This window comes from Caretta caretta, chromosome 4 (assembly GCF_965140235.1).
Source record: "Caretta caretta isolate rCarCar2 chromosome 4, rCarCar1.hap1, whole genome shotgun sequence".
In the NCBI taxonomy this organism is placed as follows: Eukaryota; Metazoa; Chordata; order Testudines; family Cheloniidae; genus Caretta; species Caretta caretta.
Window position 1 is genome coordinate 27,782,008 of NC_134209.1, and position 23,847 is coordinate 27,805,854.

The 23,847-nt window shown below is 43.3% G+C and overlaps 2 protein-coding genes across 3 annotated transcripts in view; one reads left to right on the forward strand and one right to left on the reverse strand.

The window, feature by feature from the left end:
• The window catches only part of LIN54 (lin-54 DREAM MuvB core complex component), a 65,421-nt gene extending 55,710 nt beyond the window's left edge, over positions 1-9,711 (reverse strand). Inside the window, exon 1 of one of the 2 annotated variants that reach the window (XM_048847843.2) lies at positions 9,520-9,711. The gene's annotated coding sequence lies outside the window, so the exon portion shown is untranslated. Of the gene's footprint in view, positions 1-4,971; positions 5,287-9,519 lie in introns of those variants that run through there. The other variant, XM_048847841.2, reaches the window with a different exon arrangement.
• Positions 9,712-12,283: 2,572 nt separating this feature from the next.
• COPS4 (COP9 signalosome subunit 4) lies at positions 12,284-23,736 on the forward strand. The gene is made up of 10 exons (XM_048847850.2): positions 12,284-12,444; positions 14,020-14,099; positions 15,686-15,837; positions 17,147-17,250; positions 17,680-17,833; positions 19,523-19,673; positions 20,396-20,566; positions 22,020-22,135; positions 22,604-22,688; positions 23,234-23,736. Exons 1-10 carry the CDS (start codon positions 12,371-12,373, stop codon positions 23,365-23,367), a joined length of 1,221 nt encoding a protein of 406 aa, XP_048703807.1. The 5' UTR covers positions 12,284-12,370; the 3' UTR covers positions 23,368-23,736.
• The last annotated feature ends 111 nt before the right edge of the window (positions 23,737-23,847 follow it).

Sequence of the window (23,847 nt, forward strand, 5' to 3'; positions counted from 1 at the left end):
GACAAAACTAAGTGCAGGGCCATTACCATAGGCCAGCTCTAATACCATCTTAAATCCAGGAGAGGGAAAGTCTCTAACATGAAGAGTTAGGCCATGTACTTATGTTGCTTGTGGAGGGTGTGGGGGGAACCACCCCTCTGAACGATTGTCAGGGTTCCTTCCCCACTCTGAACTCTAGGGTACAGATGTGGGGACCTGCATGAAAGACCCCCAAGCTTATTCTTACCAGCTTAGGTTAAAACTTCCCCAAGGTACAAACTTTGCCTTGGCCTTGAACCCTATGCTACCACCACCAAGCGTTTTAAACAAAACAGGGAAAGAGACCACTTGGAGACGTCTTTCCCCAAAATATCCCCTTTCCTGGGGAAGGCTTGATGATAATCCTCACCAATTTGTACAGGTAAACACAGACCCAAACCCTTGGATCTTAAGAACAATGAAAAATCAATCAGGTTCTTAAAAGAAGAATTTTAATTAAAGAAAAGGTAAAAGAATCACCTCTGTAAAATCAGGATGGTAAATACTTTACAGGGTATTCCGATTCAAAATACGGAGGATGCCCCTCTGGGCAAAACCTTAAAGTTACAGAAAACAGGAATAAATCTCCCTCTTAATACAGGGAAAATTCACATAAAACAAAAGATAAACTAATCCGCCTTGCCTGGCTTACCTATACTGGTTGCAATATTGGAGACTTGGATTAGGGTGGGTTGGAGAAGATGGATTTCTGTCTGGCCTCTCTCAGTCCCAAGCGAGAACAAACACGTAACCAAAGAGCACAAAGGCCTTTCCCCCTCCAAGATTTGAAAGTATCTTGTTCCCTTATTGGTCCTTTGGGTCAGGTGCCAGCCAGGTTAGCTGAGCTTCTTAACCCTTTACAGGTAACAGGATGTTGCCTCTGGCCAGGAGGGATTTTACAGCACTGTATACAGAAAGGTGTCAGAGTAACAGCCGTGTTAGTCTGTATTCGCAAAAAGAAAAGGAGTACTTGTGGCACCTTAGAGACTAACCAATTTATTTGAGCATGAGCTTTCGTGAGCTACAGCTCACTTCACGGCATGCATCCGATGAAGTGAGCTGTAGCTCACGAAAGCTCATGCTCAAATAAATTGGTTAGTCTCTAAGGTGCCACAAGTACTCCTTTTCTTTTTACAGAAAGGTGGTTACCCTTCCCTTTATATTTATGACAGCAATGTAAATTTCGCTGGCAAAGTGGTAGTGTGCACACTGCTATGTTGGCAGGAGAGCTTCTGCCATGTGTGGAGGTGGTTTTATTATGTCAACGGGAGAGCTCTTTCCTGTTGGCACAGAGGGGCTACACGAGCGACCTTACAGCAGTATAGCTGTGCCGCTGTTAGCTTGCTAGTGTAGATGTGGCTTTGAAGTGATAGGGGAAGAAGCACCAAACCTCTAGCAGCTTTTCTCCTCCTCTTGTGGCATTCCACTAATCTTTCATGTTTTACATTCTCTGTATGGAGCAATAGTTTCTGAAACCTAAAGTTCAGAATACCTACAGTACAATCAGTTTCAACTCCTTCAAAGAGTTAATAAGGACAAACCCTTCTAAATAATACTATGCTGTTGCACCATGAGTGGGGAGGAAGGATGATACTTAAGTTTGAAGAAGGCTCAGAATTCAAAACAAGTCTAATTGGTCCCTTTTAACCAGTTGACCCTGCATTTCAGTGTACTGCATTCCAGATACACCTACGCGTGTGCAGATCTATCTAGAGTTCCATCTTTCAGTGGGTTTAAAAAAAACATGGTATATCCATGTACTGAGTGTGTCATGAGATTTTAGAATAAAGTACTTAACATTTCTAAACCAATGTCTTCAAACATGAGAGCAAACAGTTCTTTCATCCTCCCACTGGGTAGCCTTGCAAAATATGAGGGAAACTGCAGCATGGGCAAGATTCATACAAATAATAGACAATGCCCACTCTGTCACAACATGTTCCTCCCAAGGTCTGTGAGAGTGAGGGGCTGTTCTTCAGGATACGTTGTAGATCCTTGATGATGTGCTGAAGAGGTTTTAGTTGGGGGCTGTAGGTGACTGCTAGTGGCATTCTGTTACTTTCTTTGTTGGGCCTGTCCTGTAGAAGGTGACTTCTGGGTACCCTTCTGGCTCTGTTAATCTGTTTCTTCACCACCCAAATGCAAAAAAAAAAAGCCTTTGAACCCAGGAAGGAGCACTTGGGAATTCCTTCCTGTGAGGTACCCTCAAGCCCTTTCACCCCCCTCTTGGGAAGAGCTGAGAAAGAAAGAGCTGAGAAAGAAAACAAGAAAATTAGCTCTGGCCACCAGCTAATTAATCCTAACTGCATATAAAATGAGTCTAAGTGAGCTGTAGCTCATGAAAGCTTATGCTCAAATAAACTTGTTAGTCTCTAAGGTGCCACAAATACTCCTTTTCTTTTTGCGAATACAGACTAACACGGTTGCTACTCTGAAACCTGTAAATTAACTGTTGCCACTCAAGAAAGAGATCTTGGAGTCACTGTGGATAGTTCTCTGAAAACATCCACTTAATGTGCAGCGACAGTCAAAAAAGCGAACTGAATGTTAGGAACCATTAGTAAAGGAATAAACAAAATATAACGCCACTATATAAATCTATGGTACGTACACACCTTGAATACTGTGCACAGTTCTGGTCGCCCCATCTCAAAAAAGATATTAGAACTGGAAAAAGTACAGAGAAGGGCAACAAAAATGCTTAGGGGTATGGAACAGCTTCCCTACAAGGAGAGATTAAAAAGATAGGGACTGTTTTGACTAAGGGGAGGATGTGATAGAGGTCTATAAAATCATGAATAGTGTGGAGAAAGTGAATAGGGAAGTGTTATTTACCCCTTCACATAACGTAACGAGGGGTCATCCAATAAAATTAATAAGCAGCAGGTTTGAAACAAACAGAAGGAAGTACTTCACACAATGCACGGTCAACCCATGGAACTCCTTGCTGGGGATGTTGTGAAGGCCAAAAGTATAAGTAGGCTCAAAAAAGAATGAGATAAGATCATGGAGAGTAGGTCCATCACTGGCTATTAGCCAAGCTAGTCAGAGACTCAACTAAACTTCTGGCCATCAGAATCTGGAACTGGATGACAGGGGATGGATCACAAGGGAGGAGGGATAGCTCAGGGGTTTGAGCATTGGCCTGCTAAACCCAGGGTTGTGAGTTCAATCCTTGAGGGGGGCATTTAGGGATCTGGGGCAAAAATTGGGGATTGGTCCTGCTTTGAGCAGGGGGTTGGACTAGATGATCTTCTGAGGTCGCTTCCAATCCTGATATTCTATGTCAAAGGCCCTTGGCCTCACTGAGAACAAAGTTCACAACAAGTACAGTAGAACCTCAGTTCTGAACTGACTGGTCAACCACACACCTCATTTGGAACTGGAAATATGCAATCAGGCAGCAAGGACAAAAAGAAAGAGCTACTGTACAGTACTGTTATATGTAAACTACTAAAATAAAAGGAAAGTTTTTTAAAAAAATGACAAAGTAAGGAAACTTCTCTGGTGGTTGTTTCATTTAAATTAAGATGGTTAAAACCAGCAATTTTCTTCAGCTTAGTAAAGTTTCAAAGCTGTATTAAATCAATGTTCAGTTGTAAACTTTTGAAAGAACAACCCTAGTATTTTGTTCGGAGTTGCGAACATTTCAGAGCAACAAACAACCTTCGTTCCTGAGCCCAAGGTTCTACTGTATGAGATTTTTAAAAAATAGGATGAATTCTATTTAAATAATGCACAAAATTTTAAGCCCAAATATTTTTTTCAGAAAGTTATAGAAACAGGTAATGAAAGAGGTCTAAGGGCCTGGCTGAACTATCAAATATACTCTGTGTACTCTTATAACAAAACTCCAAACATTTTATACTACCCAGGTAGGACTGTACTCTGGGGCGTGCCCCTCATAAATTCTGAGCAATGGGAATCGTGTTCAGTACCTCTCAGGATCTCTGCTAGAGCTTGGAAGGGTGGCTCTAACCCAGCTAGGTACCACCTACAGAAGCAAAACCAAACAATGCTACAACATGATTCCTAACTCTAAATATGGCAAAGTGAACAGATCTTGAACAAAAATGCCATATGCTATCTGTATGCAGTGGGGTAGCTGTACTGGTCCTATGATATTAGAGACAAAAAATATTATCTCACCCACCTTGTCTGTGAATGTCTCTCTTTGCTATCTCTACAATATGGATGATATATTTTGATGTTGACCAGGAATTTCTATTGAACCTCAGCATAAACCTGTGGTGACTAAACACCAGCTTATAACCCTGACAGTTACTTTGTATCATTAACCTCATTCACAACTTTAATAGATGTTATTCTTTCAGAACAGTGGTGTATCAACGAAACCACTTGTTTTTTTTAAAAAACAAACAGTGAGAAATACTGATACAAACAGTATGGTGCCATAATACTATCTCACTGGCCTTTTACACCTGGTAAAGGGGATGCACATTGTGAGCAGGTGCTTGACTAGGGCTTTAAAGATCAACCGCACTATATAAATAGTATTTGATGATCACAGCAATCCAGGAGCAGCCAGACTTTATAAAAGGATTTTAGTCTCTATCACAGTCCACCCATGATGAATATCAGTGACACCCCCTTCAGAGAAAGCAATTGCTTATTATTTTTAAAGCCCTAATATCCCCACGAGTACTTTAATATACACCTCCATCCTTTATTTTTATATATATATATAAATAAAAAAAGCTGGCACAATGAGTCATATTTCTTTCCCCACTGCTTTCTCCCTGCACGAGGCACCCTGTTGTCTCAAGGCAGGTTGTAGGGGATGACACACCGAGTCATTTGTTGGAACCCCCTTAGATACCACTGCACAGGTCAAGCAGAAGCTCAGTCCTTGGGAGGTGGGTTAGGCCTTAGCAGCAGCTCCCAGTTCTCTCCCCCCTGCACCGCCCGAGCAGGAGTCCCTGCTCTCATTACCTTTCCGGCCAGGCCAGCCCCGTCCCCAGGGCACAAGCCCCAGCCGCTGCGTGGCGGGGGCGGGGGGGTGTCTCACCGCTCAGGCGAAGCGGCAGCAGGAAGCCAAGCTCCGGCTGGGCAGGGAGGGGTTCGGCGGCTGGTCCCGGAGCACGAGGGGCCGGGGGCGGCCGGCCGGCCTCTGGCAGCGGCAGGCGGAGGAGGGGGGAAGCCGCTGGGGCTGTTTTGCTGCCGAGGCTGGTATGTCAGGGGCCGGGATTGGATTTCGAAAGATCCGCCATTTTCACCTCGTCATCACCATCGCATCCCAGCTCGGCACCAAGCGCGGCCCCCGCCCCCGGGCCCGGCCGGGCCCGCCCCCCCCCCCGGGGAGCCCCGCCCCCCCCGTTATGCCCCGCGCCGGGCCGGGGAGCGCGGAGGGTCGCGGCAGCCCGGCAGCAGCGGCCCGGACAGGGCGAGGGCGTGGGGGGTGGCAGCGCTCCTCCCACCCCATCCCCCTAGCCCCCCACCAGCCCTCCGCCCTCCTCCCAGGGAGAAAGGGGCGGAGAGTTGCTCGTGAGTGACAAGGAAGTGAGTGACAGACACCAAATGGGGGAAGGGGAAGAGGTAGGAGTTTTAGAAATACAAGTTATTACAGGGATGCGGCGCCTGTAACTAGCACAAGGGCAAGAACACAAGCCGCTGTGCATGCTGACCGTGAGACAGCTGCATGCCTTGCTACGTGAGTTCCTGAACAACACGCCTCACCCTGAATCTCTCCTAGCACCTGTGAATCAGAGAACCAACCTGGTGTCACCTTGGCCAACACGCATAGCTCATGACAAAAATAAAAAGGTGGCAGAAAAACAGCAGAGCTCAGGCAAAGATTTTGACACTTAGGGAAAGGGGAAATATTTTACTGCAGGTTACATTTGTTGGAGTTGTTTTCATTTTGAAAACTTCACAGCTGATTAAATTAAGATCCCTCCCCAAAAGTTAAAATTCTAGATGATTGTATGGAAGTACAAAGTAACAGAAAGTGACCATTCTGACAGTAGACTACTGTACCATGGTATCCAACTATCTGTTTTGTTTTTTCCATTCAACACTTCTAAAACATCAGGGCCATTTTATAAAATGTATCAGGAAATATCAGTCTTGTGAAAAAACATGCCTACAAAATATTATTTTAATAGGCGTATGTTTTTAGTTAGAGCACAACAAGAAGTATGAATAAAAAAAATAAATTACTCTCAGGCCAAGAATTCTAGGACTGCCCCTATTTCAGACAAGAAGTGACCAACATACAAGATCCTTCAAAGTCATAGAGTTTAAGCCCAGAGGGAACCATCAGATCACCTATTCTGACCTCCAGTATATCATAGGCTGCCCACACACTAAACCGAACAACCCAAATTAGACTAAAATATTACAGCGTACAAGAAACTAAGGGTTGGTCTGCAGTACAGTTAGGTCAACATAAGGCAGTTTACATCAACCTAACTTTGTAAGTGTCTACACTAGAACGTTGCTACTGCGAATGTATGTCACCCATTACACCGAACTATTAACTTCACCTCCATGAGCAGCGTAGAGCTTAGATCGATGCAGCTAGGGCAACACGATGTCTGCACAGACATTACATTATTGACATTGCCTGTTGGCTCTCCGCCCGGGTGGGGGCTCTAGGCCACAAAGTTATCATCAAGGATCTACAACCTATCCTGAAGGACAACCCATCACTCTCACAGATCTTGGGAGACAGGCCAGTCCTTGCTTACAGACAGCCCCCCATCCTGAAACAAATACTCACCACCAACCACACAACAGAACCACTAACCCAGGAACCTGTCCTTGCAACAAAGCCCGTTGCCAACTGTGTCCACAGATCTATTCAGGGAACACCATCATCGGGCCTAATCACATCAGCCACACTACCAGAGGCTCGTTCACCTGCACATCTACCACTGTGATACATGCCATCATGTGCCAGCAATGCCCCTCTGCCATGTACATTGGTCAAACTGGACAGACTCTACGTAAAAGAATAAATGGACACAAAAAAAACTTCAAAAACAGACTCCAACGAGAGACTGCTGAATTTGGAATTAATTTGCAAACTGGATACAATTAACTTAGGCTTGAATAGAGAGTGGGAGTGGATGGGTCATTACACAAAGTAAAACTATTTCCCTACGTTTATTTCCCCCAGCCCACCCCCAACTGTTCCTCAGATGTTCTTGTCAACGGCTGGAAATGGCCCACCTTGATTATCACTACAAAAGGTCCCGTCCCGTCCCCCCCCACCCCACCCCCTGCTCTCCTGCTGGTAATAGCTCATCTTAAGTGGTAACACCCATTGTTTCATGTTCTCTCTATATATAAATCTCCCCACTGTATTTTCCACTGAATGCATCCAATGATGTGCACTGTAGCTCACGAAAGCTTATACTCAAATAAATTTGTTTGTCTCTAAGGTGCCACAAGTACTCCTTTTCTTTTTGCAAATACAGACTAACACGGCTGCTACTCTGAAACCTAAAGTTATCAGTGGAAGCCTCCTGGTGAGGATGCACACCACTGACAGAGGGGGCATATAATGGACATGAACCATCACAGTAATTACTGCGATTGCTGTATTTTGACCTAACTTAGGTTGACTTTTTTTTGTAGTGTAGACAAGTCCTACACGTATGTAACACAGGCACAAGATAAGAGGGACTGAGGTGCACCAATGCTCAAGGCACCTACAATAGCAGGGAACTGATTAAGTGAGATATACCCAGATAATTTGGATCAAGTGACCTGTACCCATACTGCAGCAGAAGGTGAAAAACCTGCAAGGTCACTGGCAATCTGACTTGGGAAAATTCCTTCCCAACCCAACATATGGTAGACACGGAACATGAGAAGTGACACAAGTACTGTTGCATCTGATTCCAACTGGTTTATATTTTCTTCTTTTTGAGAAGTGGGAAGGAATGTGCCAGCAGCTATAAAACTGGCACAGAACTCCTAGACAAAGTTACAACTCAAAGGAAAACTAAACAGCCAAATTATCAATACCTCAGAAATTAAGGCAAATATAATGGTACTATGGAGCAGAATACTCAACCCCAAGGCAGGAATGCTCAGCAATACTTAGAAGCTATTCCCCCCCCCACCCCCGCAAAGGGTCCCCAAACCATGCAAAAGTGAGGCTACAAAGGTGAAGAAATATTATCAGGGCTTCAACACTGAGTGAGCAGAGAACCTCCTCTCCTCTTTGAATAGGAGGGTGTTGTCAGGTACACCAGTTTCAGGCAAGTCACTGCATTTACCTATTTAATTTCCAGTTATAAATTTGACCTAATTTCAGCCATTATCTAAAAAATGTCTATAGATTCATCTTCCCATAGTGTTGCCATTGTTTTTACTATTCTCAAATTAGAAAAACACTACCATAATAAAGAAGGAACTGACAATTTGAGATGTGACATACCATTTTGCACTTCAGAGATGCATATCTAAAATGAACTTTTGCAATGATTCATTATTTATTTCTACTCTACACTGCCCCATGTATAAACATCCTTATTTATACATTGTGGTATGCAGGGGAAGTGAAAATCCCATGTACATTTATGGATTTGATTGTTTTTTTTTTTTAAGAAGAGAGAGATTGATGTAATAAAGCCCCAGACTGTTAGTCCTGTTTTTCTCTCCTTTTGATCTTTGCTCAAAAAAACCCCATCTCACAGTAAATCTCAGTTCTTTTGAACTCTTGAATTCCTTAAAATTGTCTATGGTTAACAGAGCGACATAAAGAAAGCTACTAGTTATTCTACAAGTTACTATAAAATGCCAACATATTTGTCATAACAATTAAACAGTCACACATATCAAATGATTTTATTTTTCACTTTCAGCACCTGCGGTGTCTCTGGAAACTGTTTATTTACAGTAACAAACGGACAACGAGTAACTAAACCCACACCACGGCACATGCCCCAGTCAGTGGTCACCGTGGCGGGCGCCAACCCGCTGCCGGGGCACAGCTCCGGCCCAGCAGCCTCCCCTGCCAGCGCAGGGGTCAGAGGCCGGCAGCCTCTCCGGGTCGTTGCGCCCCGATCCCAGCACTGAAGCCGCCCATCGAGCCCCCTGCTGCCCACGCAGGGCCGGGGGAAGAGCGGGGGGGGGGGGGTGCACCAGCCCCTGCCCGCCGGAGGTGCCGGGCCCGACGCGCTGAGCGCGCAGGCCGGCCAGGAGAGGCAACGCGGGGCTGCGCCGCGGCGCTGGCCGGGCCTGTGCCGCCCGCCCGGTGTGGCGGGCCGCTGACAGGGAGCGGCCCGCACAGCGCTGCCGTGCGGGGAGAGGCGGCGACAGCGGGGAGCGCCCCCCCGCCCCGGCCCGTCCCTGTTGCCAAGGCGCGGGCGAGCCCCCCGCCCGGCGCCCCGCGGGGTGGGTGGCCTGGGCGGCGCTACGGAGGGCGACACGCTGGGCTCCCCCTGGCACCCCCTCCCCCTCCGGCTGGTGCGCCCTCCCTTCCTCCCCACCCCGCAGGGGCCCCCCCGCGCTCGCGCTCACACTCACCGGGCTCGCGCTCCCCCCTCCCCCGGGCTCGCGCCGCGGCTGCTCCCTCCTCCCCCCCCTGGGCTCGCGCTCCGCTCTCAGCAGCGGCAGCACCAGGGACAGGTTCCGTGTTTGTTCAAAATCACGCGCCCATCGCCATTCCACCGCCACATCCCATAATAACGCGCAGCGACACCCTGGCAACCGACTTCGCGTCACCAAGCAAGCGCGCGAGCGCAACTCCTCCTCCTCCTCCCCTCCCCCTTGTATGCCCGGCGCTTCCTGCCTGCCTGCCGCGGCGCAAGGCGCTTCCGGATGCGTGACCGCATCGCGTCGGCTCGTGACCACATCACGTGCCGCTGCACCCCAACGCCGGGCTAGCGACCGCGCTGCGTGGGAGGGGAAGCCGGGGGCAGGCCAGGGCCGGGCTGGGAGACTTAGGGCGGAGTTTGGCTGCCAGGTGTGCATGGCGCCGCTACGTGTGCACTGGGTTGCTACCCGCGGGGAGAGCCCTGGCAGTGGCGGTGCCTTGTAGTGCCTTCACGCCGGTCACCTCCGCTCCTAGCACGCTCTGCTGTACTGCTGCCGTCGCTGATGCCACAGCTAGGCAGAGGCACTGTTTAAGTCAAAACATGGTTAAAAAAAAGATGGTAGTTCCGCAGTCTGGTTCTGCATCTATAAAATGGGGTAACAGCCTTGTAAGCACTGGGTGAGCCTCTTTCGATGAAGGGTGTTATGCAAGTGCGAGGTACTGAGGTGCTATGCCGTTTTTTCATGGGCCTACACGCTCTTGCAAAGGAAATGTACTTATTTTGTTCAGCTTCTGTATCATAGGTACTCTCCACTTATTTGTAGGGTATGGGCAAACAAGGGAATTTCCCTCTCCACTCTAAACATTCAATAACTTATAAGGCAGTGAATGCATTTTTCTCACCTCCTCTGTTTACTTCTCTGTCGTCTGCATTGTGATTTGCTAAATATGCTACAGCACAATTTACCTTGCTTCACAGCTTTGAGACTAATGGCTTTCCACCTCCACACCCTAGAAATTTCCACAGTAAAGCACAAGAGTGAGAAAATTGGAGTTAATTCAGAAGACTTGAACCAGGAGCAATACTTTCTCTTGCCCATTTGATCTGCATTTAACTGACAAAAGAGACCATGAAAACCATATATACATACACACAAAGGGGAAAATGTGAAATGGCTGCTGTAGAGCATTCTTCACTGTACACCATACAAAATAAACATTAAAGTTTACGGGGGAAAGTATGATATTTTAGAAATAGCATATTACCATGTCATTAATTATTGTAGTGGAGAGAGTGAAATGGTTAAGGTTGCTTGTGCAACTTTGACATTTCCTAAGTTTTAAGTGTGTAACTGTACAAATTTAAAATGTAGTGAAATCCTAGCTGAAATGATATAACCTAATTGATATATTGTTTTTGTCTCCATTAAAACATGTCTCTGCAGTGTTTGTCACCCAAGTGTTAGTGAATGAGTAAAAAAATAAACTTCTCAGTCTATTTTCTTGATCCCAGCTGAAGCCCAATCCTGAAAACAACTGCCTGTGGGCAGCCCTTGGCCTACGTGTTGTCACCCATTTAAATCAATGGAGCACCCAGCACTCTACTTCTATTAAAATAAATGGAGAGGTGGGGGCTCAGCTCTTCTGACGTTGGACCTCAATTACACATTGGTAAAATAGGGAAAGTATGATTATTAGTCTCCTTTTCCATCTATCATAAACTCTATACAAAAAAAATTAGAAAAGGAAAATAAATACTGCAATGTCTGAAATCTTCTGATAATAACATCTGTATGATAGACATGCTTAGACTAGCATGAAACAGAGCTGACCAGCAAAACAGTTTGGAAGGAAACAGAGTTATAACATCAAGGAGTCCAGTGGCACCTTAAAGACTAACAGATTTATTTGGAAAAAGAAAAGGAGTACTTGTAACACCTTAGAGACTAACCAATTTATTTGAGCATGAGCTACAGCTCACTTCATCAGATGCATACCGTGGAAACTGCAGCAGACTTTATATAACACAGAGAATATGAAACAATACCTCCTCCCACCCCACTGTCCTGCTGGTAATAGCTTATCTAAAGTGATCATCAAGTTGGGCCATTTCCAGCACAAATCCAGGTTTTCTCACCCTCACACTTTTTTTGTGTTTTTTTACCCACAAAAGTTTATGCCCAAATAAATCTGTTAGTCTTTAAGGTGCCACCAGACTCCTTGCTGTTTGTGTGGATACAGACTAACACGGTTACCCCGATACTTGAGAGCTATAACATGTTCCACTAATCAGGCCCTGGCCCTGAGTCCTTCCTTTACTGACAGAGCGACACCATGGGAAGGAGACAACTCACCCCTTCCCCCCTCTGGTCCATATGAGTGCATTAGACAGGAGACCCTGCTTTTCCAGGCCCAGCAGCTGAACCAGGGCGTGCAACTCTTGGACTGACCCCCTCCCGCCAAGTGGGGTGGGGCCGGGAGGAAGAAATAGCTCAGAGCCAGTAGTCCTGGACCCGGAGAGGGAGAAGGGGGCTGAGGGTCCCCTCCCAAGTAGAGGCTCTGCTGCCTCCTCTCGCGTAGTCCCCCGCCCCGGGTCAGTGTGAGAACCCACTCCAGCCTCCTCGGCAGGCCGCGCGCTTGGCATCCCGCGTCCCGGAGAGGCTGCACCTGGCTGGCAGCAGGCGGCGCTCTGCAGAGGGGAAGAGGGTCATGTGACCCTTCTCGCAGGGACAGGGGCCACTCTAGCCGTCGCTCCTCTATGATACAAAGGGACGAGGCGGGTTCCCTCTCGTCGGTAGCTGGAGGACCGCGTCCCCTCCTTGTCTGTGGGTGCGGGGGAAGATGGCGGCCGCGGTGAGGCAGGAGCTGGCCCAGCTAATGAATTCCAGCGGCTCCCACAAGGACCTGGCGGGGAAGTGAGTGACGGCCGAGCGGCCCGGGGCTGCGGCCAAATCGCCGAGGGGCGGCGGGAGGGAAGAGGGGCTGGGGCTGAGCGGGGCAGGAGAGGGAGGGGGGTTGTGGGGAGAGGGGATTGGGGGGAAGAGGGGCTGGGGAGAGGGGATCGGGGGGGGCTGTGGGGAGAGGAGAGGGGAAGAGGGGATCGGGGGAGAGGGGCTGGGGAGAGGGACGGAGCGAGAGGGGATCAGGAGAGGGGCACGGAGTAGAGGAGGCTGCACTGACATCTGAGGTGGGAGGGGAAGGAAGTATAACAGGTGCTTAAGGACAAGGAAGAGTGTATTGCTTCCCCCTTTAGCGGGGATCCCTGTACCTTACAGACTGGGGAAGCCCCTGATCTACCTTGTGCATTTTTGGCCACACTTTGTGCACAGTCAGTTTCACCCCTGCTCAGTCAGTCACTTTCCATGTTGTTCATCTGGGTCTAAAGTTACAGTAACGTGAATATTAAACCACGATAATCTGTAAGGAGGATTAAGGGGCAGGTAAGAACCTGGAAATATTTTTATCTCCCTTTGTAAAATGGACAAAAAAAGGTGCTGCCAAGACTTCCTGGGTCAGTGCAGACAAGATCTCAGCTCTGTGTTAAAGATCTTTTAAATGTTAGAGCTTTGGGCTCATTCAAATTTCAAGCACTGTATGTGAGACTGGTTTGGTGTTTCAGGCAACTAAATTCCTGATCTGTCATTGATTCTTGAATTTGACTTGGAAAACACTTGATTTGACTGTGCAGAAACTTTATTTAGTAAAAATATGTGATTTTAAACTACTGCTACGTGAGTGACAGTGCAAAGTGAAAACTGATAGTGAGACTAGACAAAAATATTCTAGTGCTAAATATTCTAGTACAGCTTATTTTTTGGTTGCTGACATGTCAAATCATTAACCCCATAAGTTTAAATCAATCTCTCTCATAATTTAGTTTCCATAATATCTGTTCTTCCCAACTGTATCTAAACTGTATGGGTTTGTGTTGATTTACATTGTCAAATTAGCTAATTTCAGGAAACTGTTTAAAAAAAAAGTTTTCTGATAGTCTTAGACTTTAAATTCAAAAGGAACAATATGATCATCTAGTCTGACCTGAATAACATAGGCCATCGAATTTCACTACGTAATTCCTGTGTGACGCTCGTAGCTTTCTGTTGAACTAGACCATATGTATCAAAAAGGCATCCAATCTTGATTTAAGAATTTCCTTATGACAATACTAAGGCAATAGGCCTGTTTATCAGATTTAAGGAGAGGTGCTCTAACCTGTACACAACTAAATATATTATAGTATGTAAATATAAATCTTGGAGGATTTAGCCTGGGGCTTTCAAAAGAACCAGGCGCTGAACTCCCACTAAATTTCACTGGGCTTTGGGCACCTGTCCTTTAGGCTCTCTTGAAAACCCCAGCCTAAAGAAATATAGCAACTTTAATAGAGAGTATAAAAAACAATCTAAACTACAAAGTAAGGACCAAAATAGACTGAACAAATGAAAGGATATTAATTGTGGTGATCTTTTTGGTTTTAAATCTATGGACAGATATCGTCAGATACTGGAAAAAGCAATTCAGCTGTCAGGGGTGGAACAACTAGAAGCCTTGAAAGCTTTTGTAGAAGCAAGTAAGTAGGTGTGGAATAGTACTTGTTTTGTTTATGCATTGTTGACTGAAGACCTGTTGGATTACACATTCAGATAAATATAACTTAGGCTATGTGAATGTTTGATGCTCTGTGCATATTCAGTCTTGCATCCGAGTCTGCTTGGAGCACCAATCAATACATTAAAACATTATTAGAAAACAGACTTTAAAATGATTGATTGTAACCTTGTTTTGTAAACTAGATTTCTCCCCCGCCCCCTAGCAAACCTGTCAGTGGTACAGCTCTTGAATACACTCATGGACACTACATAAAAACCTAAAATAGCCGATCTTTGCTGAGGACTAAAGTGATGATTAGTTCCCCCCAAAAAAATTAAGCTTTTGAGTTAATGTAAAAAGTATAAAAAAAAAAATGCTCAAGACCTTTATTTTGTCATATTTGGATATCTTAGAACTGTCAAATAATTTTACTAAAATTTCCCCTTATCAATTGTCCAGACTGAGAACAGGCATGATAAAATTTAGCGTGCAGTCTTAATTTGTCCAAGATGTTATAAACTAAGGCTACGTTTTAGTCACAGGTATTTTTAGTAAAAGTCACAGACAGGACATGGGCAGTAAACAAAAATTCACGGCCTGTGACCTGTCTGTGACTTTTACTAAAAACTGTGACTAAAACTTGGCAGGGGGGGATGTCTGGGGGCCCCGCAGGTGCTGGGGGGGGGGGCGGCGCAGGAGGCGGCATGCAGCCCAGGACTCCCACTGTTGCTGGGAGGCTGGGGAGGGCATGTTGGCAGGGCCAGTAGGCTCCCTACCTGGCTCCGCACCTCCCCGCCCCCCAGCAGCAGCAGCGTTTTGGGTGTGGGAGGGGGTTGGGGCACGGGACAGGGTGAGGTGGGCGGCGCTTACCTGGGGGGCTCCCCAGAAGTGGCGACATCCCCCCTCGCTCAGCTGCTGGGCGGAGGCGGACCTGCGAAGCCAGCGCTCTGGGCGGAGGCAGCGCACAGAGCTGCCTGGCCATGCCTCCACCTAGGAGCTGAGCGAGGGGGATGTCATCACTTCCGGGGAGCCCCCCCAAGGTAAGCGCTGCCCAGAGCCCACCTCACCCCATCTGGTGCCCCAACCCCCTGCCCCCTCCCACACCCAAACTGCTGTTTGGGGAGGCGATGGCCCAAGCCTGCCCCAGCAGCGGCCGGTGGGACTGGCACAGAGGCTACCTGAACTGCCCCTGAGCCAGGCACACCAGCCACTACATAAGTCATGGAGGTCACAGAATCCATGACCAACTCGCAGCCTTAGTTATAACGTACACACCTGAAAATAGCAGTTTAGAATGAAAGTTCTTTCTAAACCATAGGAAGACATCATATGTTACTTAGCCTTTGTCATACCTGAGAACTGTTCTGAGCTATGCAGCAAACAGTGTAGGTTTCTTAGAGAGTAGAATCTAGTTTTCTTAAAATTAAGATTGTTGTTAATGACTTAAAAACCAGGAATAATCAAAATTAGCATTAAAGCTGCTGATTAACTATGGATTGGTGATATCGAAAGCATTGACCTATATTCCTTCTCTTATTTCCTCCTCCTCTTGTGTCTTTGAACTAGTGGTAAATGAGAACGTCAGTCTAGTGATCTCACGTCAATTGCTGACAGATTTCTGTACGCATCTCCCAAATCTTCCCGATAGCACGGCCAAAGAAATCTATCACTTTACCTTGGAAAAGATACAGCCTAGAGTCATTTCATTTGAAGAACAGGTAAGAGAGAATTGAGTGGGTGAGATTCTGTGTCCTGCAATATGCGGGAGGTCAGATTAAATTATCATAATGATCCCTTCTGGTCTTAAAGTCAATAAGATTAATGACAATCATATTTATCTTAAAAAGCTCAAAACAGAGTTTTGAATCCTAAATATTATATTTTCATGTTTTTCAGTAAAAAATGGACACTCATACTCATGATCCAATTTTACATTCTTGTGTACCCAAAACTCCTGTTGAATTCGATGAAGATTTTGGGTGTGCAAAGAATTCCATGTTTGTCCCTTAATCAGGATGTTAAGTAGTTCCTGCACTACTAAAAATGGCTTCCCAGAGCAAGACAATAATCTGGCTATTGGAGAAACCACTGAGATGCAACTTGGAACTCATTGTGCTGCATTTTAGAACAGTAACACAGTGGGCAGGGTATGCGAGGGAAGAGAATTTTTTTTTTAAGTTTGTTTTATTAAAAAATGTTCTCTAAATAAGTTAAGAACTCAAAATTTGTTTATTGGGGAAAATGTTTCCTTGAAATACCAGCCCATCAGGCAGCTAAAGAGTTTAGTTCAATATGTGTTGTCAAGCCTGCTCATTTCTTTCTTTCTAGATACCCTGCAGTATTAGCTGGTAGTATTTGTGTATGGGGAAAAGAAGTTTTTATTTAAATCTAATATTTGAATTGGAAAACCAGACAATCACTTGCTTTGCTTTACATTTCCATCTGTTTCCATTTTATTATTTTAATCAGCTTTCATCTCAATGCTTATCAAAACAAGCTTACCCATGTTACAATGGTTGTACATGGATTAAGCCTATCACACCAAGCAAATGGATCAATTAATTGTCACAATTCCTCTGTGAGGCCTTGATCCCACATTGTAAATCTCAAGATTGGGAATGAAGTTATACGAGTGCATTCCTACCTCATGGGGGTGATGTGAAGGTTCATTTTTTAGGCCCAGACCTTCAGAAAAGGCTAGTAATTTTGGGCGCCTCAATTTTGGAGGGAGTAACTTAGCACCTGTAAAAGGGTGTGATTATTCAGAGGGTGGATTCTTAGCCCTTTCCAAAAATCCGTCCCTTTTCAGTGCCTCAATTTGGGAATGCCAAAATTGAAGCACTCAAAACCATTAGTCATTTTTTAAAACTTTGGTCTATGTTTGATAAAGATTTTTAGGTGGAAGGAGTATGCTGTATCATGTGTCCGGTAGCTGGAAAAATACTGTTGATAAATGAGAAGAAGCAGATGGTATGATTGCTAATGGAATATGGATCAGTTTTATAATATGCTTTTGTTTTTTTCCAGGTTGCTTCTATAAGGCAGCATCTTGCATCAATTTATGAGAAAGAAGAAGACTGGAGAAATGCAGCACAAGTGTTGGTGGGGATTCCCTTGGAAACAGGACAAAAGTAAACACTGTGGTTAGACACAATTTTGTCCTGCTGAGTATCCTTCTGTGTTTTTTTTAAATGCTTCCCTAGAGTAAAGTGTGTCTGGTTTTTCTCCGCTTATTTCCCTGAATCTTCAGTAGTGTGGCATGGTGACAATTGTGTAGGTAAATTCAGAATCATCTCCACAGTATCAAAATACTGCTTGGCTCTCAAAGCGCTGACATATATGGAATACCTAGTCATTAGCATCCTTCAAGCAAATGTGATTAATAAAGCTTCACTTCAAAAAACACACTACCCCTTTTCCCTGTTCATCCCTTTCCGCCTCCATGTACACATAAGGAGTTGCTATAGGCTTTGCCCAGATTAATGTCCTCTTGTGATTGCAAGGTTGAAATGCTCACACAACTGGATTTCTACATTATATATGTTTCTGCTCCTTCACAGACAATACAATGTGGATTATAAATTGGAGACTTACCTGAAAATTGCCAGACTGTACCTGGAAGATGATGACCCAGTTCAGGCGGAGGCTTATATTAACCGAGCTTCGCTGCTTCAGAATGAATCAACCAATGAACAGCTACAGATCCATTATAAGGTGGTATAACTTATTTTAGTTTTTCCTTCTAAGAGGGAAAGAATACCACATTGAATTATAGTAGGATTTTTTGTGGTGTGTGGGTTGTTTTTTTTTTGTTTTTTTTTTTTGTAGCTTTACATAAGCCTTTGATAAATAGATTTAGGATAGATTGATAAAAAGATTTTTCAAAATGGACTTGTCTCATTGAAAGTCAATGGGAGCCTAAGCTCCTACATGTCTAAGTCACTTTAGATTTCTAGGTTACATAAGCAGTTTTGGAAATGTTATCCCTAGCTTACATCTGAAGAATCAAGATAACAGAAAGGACGAAGAATAACTCGCTTGAATAAGCATCAGGAAAAAATAAATTCACCATAATCACTGACACCAAACAACAAGGAATAAAATGAATTATTTTAAAAAAATCATATACTCCTAGAGCAATTTGTCCTCTAGCAAATGTTAGTCTCCTAAATATTACTCCACTGTGGGGTAAAAGCATTGGGGTCAGACTGACCGTATCAAATAGGTGCAGAAAAGCATAGAGTTCTAGAGCATTAAACAACCGGAGCATTACAAGTACAATTTTTTTTAATATGCTAGGCTTGAACTACACAGTCAGCTATGAAATTACAGAGTGAGTATAAGCAAGATAAGAGAAATTGGAGGAGAGGGAAGACTGAAAAGCAAAGAAATGCTAAACTCTGAAGAAGAGACACCAAGGAAAAATTAGTTTCTGTACAGCTCTTTGAATTATATAGTGCATCCTGTAAGTGCAAAGTGTACAAAGGGAGACTTGGGTTATGAAACACTTGTACTACATTTTATGTACTACTGTTTTATATTCCTCTTCATTCTTAATAGCTGGGCACTAGCACAATGCTGCAATGTTTGAGATCCAAACACTGAAGGGAAATGTTTCTCTCTTTGTAAACTGATCCCAGCCCACAAAGAAGCTTTATATAAAAATATTTAATAGGTTTTGCAAAACCTATTGCTTGAGTTTATACTGTCTGACAGTTTAAATTAATGAACTGACAGTATTCACATATTAGCTGCTGGTACTCTTTTGGATGAAATATAAAACCAGGGTCCTGACCACTTGTGACGCATTAAAGGTACATGATACTTAACAGGGTTAGTGTTGTTACTCTGATGTCCTGGACAAATTACAAGCTGGATAATTACTTGGATCTGTCTAAATCTCTGCTGCATCTTTTATTGGATATATATTAATCTTCACTTCCTGTCTGTACTGTTGTGTGATATTGCATTGCCCTGTAACAATTGAAATTTTGTTTTAGAATTAGCTGCACCTCTACTGTGAGGCAGGTATTAGTATATATAATTCCATATTTGTTTAAATTGGTAAAGCACTGTGGAATCCTATGATATGAACATTTATGTAGATAATTATGCTCAGTAATAACTCATGAATTTCACATTCAGATTAAGATTCTGCAGTTTCTGTAGAAATCTCACAACAGTCTTTGGAGGACGGATTGCCAGAATATCAAGTCTCTAACTGCAGACTTTATTTAAGCTCTTGCAGAACTTTCCCGAGATGATGGTGTTTTTCTCAGCAGGCTTAAGTGATGCTTATGGAGCCATGCTCTCACTTTGTAATACAGCGGCTAATGTGTATCTCCACTGTACAGTCACTTTCCTATTTAGCTTTTTTCTTACTGAAACATATTCTCTCTTTAGGTGTGCTACGCTCGTGTTCTTGATTACAGAAGGAAGTTCATTGAAGCTGCCCAAAGGTACAATGAGCTCTCTTACAAGAGCATAGTCCATGAAAGTGAGAGACTAGAGGCATTGAAGCATGCTTTGCATTGTACTATCCTAGCATCAGCAGGTAAAATGAATGTCACAGATTTCTGTGTATTTCTGGCCTTTTATATTCCATATAAAAAAAGGATTGTTAATCTTTAGTTGATCTCAGCATAACCTTTTGTATAGCTCTCATCATTGTAAGATGTAGTAGCGAGGAATCTAGAAGTATGAAAACAGGTAAGAAGTTGAGGGTTTGATAGCAGGCCAATAACTACGAGTTTTGAGTATCTTTCTCTCTGCATGCCTAAGTTAAATAATCTTACTTGGATGCACAAAAGAACGAGTAAGTGGGAAAAGCTTAGGCTGTTTTAAAAAAACACTTTGGAAAAGGTTGCAGTAGGTATTATTATCTAAGGAATTTTTTTCAGTCACTGATCATAAAGTATACCTGGAGACAAACTAAGGGGGAAATGCAGGAAGGATTTTTCAGAAATGAGCCAATGGTTCCTTTTTCTAAGGCCTTTATTTAAAGTAGGCATGTATTCTCCATGAGCAGACCTACCATCCTTTAATTGCAATGAAATACTAGATGTCTAGACACCATGAGGATGGGCACAGTAGAGGCCTTGACAGTTTTCTATTATAGGTATTTTCTATATGATACACTCCTACCCTTGGAAATGGTATAGGAGTGAACATGACAGCTTCAAAGCATTGTTCTCTCATGAGCACTGTTTTAGTAAAGTGATATTTACAGAATTTATTAAGGAGGTCATTTTGTGGGATTCTTGTTATTTCTCCTAGGACAGCAGCGCTCTCGCATGTTAGCCACTCTTTTCAAGGATGAAAGGTGTCAGCAGCTTGCAGCCTACGGGATCTTGGAGAAAATGTATCTAGACAGGATTATCCGAGGGAATCAGCTGCAAGAGTTTGCTGCCATGCTCATGCCACATCAGAAGGCAACGACAGCTGATGGTACAGACTTCTTTAAAGCACAGTAATACTTATCCAGTATAGATTTGCCTAGTATATGCATAGAAATGTGTATATACTCCAAGTGGCTGCCTTTAGAACTCTACCCTCCTTAATGTATTTTAGTGCTCAGTCTTAGATTCAATTTCTATCTCTGTTTTAACCGGTTGATCTCTTAAAAGAGCTTTCTAGAATCCAGCTTCTCCATCCATCATTAGATTATACACCTCAGTAAATTTCTATTTTAATCTTTTTTCTAAAGAATATAAAACTAATTTTTCTAATCTTGCTTCATTTTCTGAGACCTTCTCCTCTCAGCTTTTCCAGTTCTTCAGTATATTTGTAAAATGATGCCCATCATTTTTTTACAGTATGATCTATTTTCTACAGACTTATACAAATCTCTTGTTTTGTGAGTTTGATAGGTCTCAGTGTTTGTTTTCCTAGCTGCTGCCAGATAACATGGATCTAAAAACTAAAAATCATCAGCCACTTACCTCCCAAACCGTTCTCTGATCAGTGCTGTGCAGCTTTTGGTAACACAGTTCAGGCTAGAATTTACTAAATGATGTTACATAAACTAAATGACATCAGTGGAGCCTTAAATTCAAATTAGTGTGTTCTCTAGATTAGAGTGGTTAAGTGCAAAGTCCATGAAGAGTATGAAACACTTCATGTGCCAGGCAGGCCTTACCTTTATGGACACCTCTTGCTCTACAGCAAGAAAGAAATACTTTGAAAAAAATCAAACTGAAAAAAAGTTAGAAAACGTTTCTCTTACCAGAGAAGCTGCATGCATCTTTTGAACCCAAAACTCCTTTTTGGCTACATTCTATGCTTATGCTGCCTGGTCCAAAACTGAAAAACATCCTGTTAATTAATATGTCCGTTTAACTGTTGCAGTGTCTCTCCCTCTCTGGATCATAGCTAATTCTGTCACCTATTTGTATTGTGGTAGAGTAAGATCAGGTGCTAGGTACTGCACAAACAGGAAGAGGCAGTCCCTACCCTAAAGAGTTAAAATGTGGAGACAAAAGGCAGAAGAAAGGAGAGCAGCAGTATCCCCGTTTCTCAGATGGGGAGAACTGAGGCACAGATTAACTCATTTTTAAGGTCATACATGAAACCTGTATCAGAGTCAGAAAATGAACACAGAGCTCCAGAGTCCTAGTCCAATACCTTAACCACAATTCTACCTCCACTTGAATGTCCTAGAACTGAGCAAGAGAGACTAAAGCCATTCTTCTAAGTAGCTTTCTTTGAACAGATATGTAAACTGTTAGGGTCTTACTGCTCATTTACTTTTGTATGGAGTAATAGTGCTGTAAGGAAACCAGATATGTTTCAATGCTCTGTACATACAAATTTTTACCAAAGTATTTTTCTTACTCACAGTGCAAGAAAAAGTCCCTTGAAAATTCTTAACAATGATGTGTCATTTTATTCCGTCTCTAAGGGTCCAGTATCTTAGACAGAGCTGTTATTGAACACAACTTATTATCTGCAAGCAAACTATACAACAATATTACCTTTGAAGAACTTGGAGCACTATTAGAGATCCCTGCAGCCAAGGTATCTTCTTTGTTTCCTGTGTGATAATTTTTGAATACTAGAAATGAATTCCATTGGCAAAGTGATATTAACAAGTACTTTTGGTTATAACTTTAAGAAGTTCAGCTTTTCAAGTTTCAGTGCTTAAGTACTCTGCACTGCCTCTAGTCTTTCAATCACAGGGCCAACATGTTCAGAATGCAAAACATTTTACCCATTTTGAGGAATGGGGAGAGAGGGAGAGTACTTAATTTCGCTCAGCAGCAACAAGAAGTGGATTAAGCAGTAGCATTGATTGGTGCCAAAGGGAGTCCACCAGTTCTCTTTGGGCCAGAGGTTGGGCGGCAATAATGCGTAGTCTTAAACAATAAAGTAGAGGGGGATGATGTGTAAAGGTCAGGCATTATTTTGCAGCTTCATAAATATGTTGGAAACAAAATGAATATCATTCTCAGATATCTCTCTCTCTCTCTAATTCCTATTTTGCAGGCAGAAAAGATAGCTTCTCAGATGATAACTGAGGGTCGCATGAATGGATTTATCGATCAGATTGATGGAATAGTTCATTTTGAAAGTAAGGGTTTCCTTCTTTTTCATGGTGCAATTCAAAATACATTGGTTGAGCTGTTCTCTACAACATGAGGAAGTTATATTTTTTTAAATGAGGATCTACTACAAGCAAGTGTGCTCGGACTTGCTATTGCCAGCAGATGGCAGTGTCTGTATTGTAGGTAGCAGTTCAGCTATGTCTGCTTGTTACTTACAAAGTCATATTTTACTCTTTTTTTTTCCTAATATTTAAGAGAATTTGTGATTGACTCTATACAAAAGTTATATCAGACTGCAAAATTTAGTCTTGTAAATACATGGGAGTAGGAAATTCTCCACTTTTACTTTGTGGTGCAATACCTAATTATGTAACGTACAACCCCCAATCATTTAATCTTTTAAATTTAGAAATAACTATACTGTAGACGTGGTAAATAGACGACAATACTTTTTTTGTCACATCATTAAGTGAAATAACAATAAAAATGCTTTTAGTCAAAGTACAGCAGAATTGCAAAGAATCAGTCTGTTTTTGCAAATTATTATTTTTTTTTTTTTTTTTTTTTTTAGCGCGTGAAGCTCTGCCAACATGGGACAAACAGATTCAGTCACTATGTTTCCAAGTTAACAACCTTCTGGAGAAGATTAGTCAGACAGTACCGGAATGGACAGCACAAGCAATGGAAGCTCAGATGGCTCAGTAAACCTACACTTAGTCTTTTGACTATAATTAATCTCCTTCTGTGCTGTACAGATGAAATCTACTAGGACTATGAAATGACCACCTGAAAATTGTAGTAGTATACAGTCTTATATAAAACCCCTGACATTTTGTCAGAATATGCAACATGGTATCACTGCATGAGAAATATGCTTTGCTGTTTTGAAAGTTGTGGTTTAAAAGTACAGAACGAAGTAAAATCTTAAGATAGATTTGTACTGCACATACTGTTTACTAAATTGTGGACTCATCACTTTCCATTGCTGGTTGTGAAAATGTAAGTGCCATGTTCCTGTGAGTTATGGTTATTCCAATAAAGGGAGGAATGAGCCCATTAGATTCCATTAGAACCTATTAGCCTATCCTATGATGCCTGTGTTTTAACAATCACTTGTATTTCACTCACTAGCAGTTTGAGTATGAAAATGCAACATCATTGTAACCTTCCAAGTTTCCTGTATTG

Coding starts and splice junctions, on each gene's coding strand:
- COPS4 (XM_048847850.2), top strand. CDS start 12,371: ATGGCGGCCGCGGTGAGGCAGGAGCTGGCCCAGCTAATGAATTCCAGC. Junction 15,838..17,146: donor TCATTTCATTTGAAGAACAG/GTAAGAGAGAAT, acceptor GTTTTTTTCCAG/GTTGCTTCTATAAGGCAGCA. Junction 17,834..19,522: donor AGCTACAGATCCATTATAAG/GTGGTATAACTT, acceptor TTCTCTCTTTAG/GTGTGCTACGCTCGTGTTCT.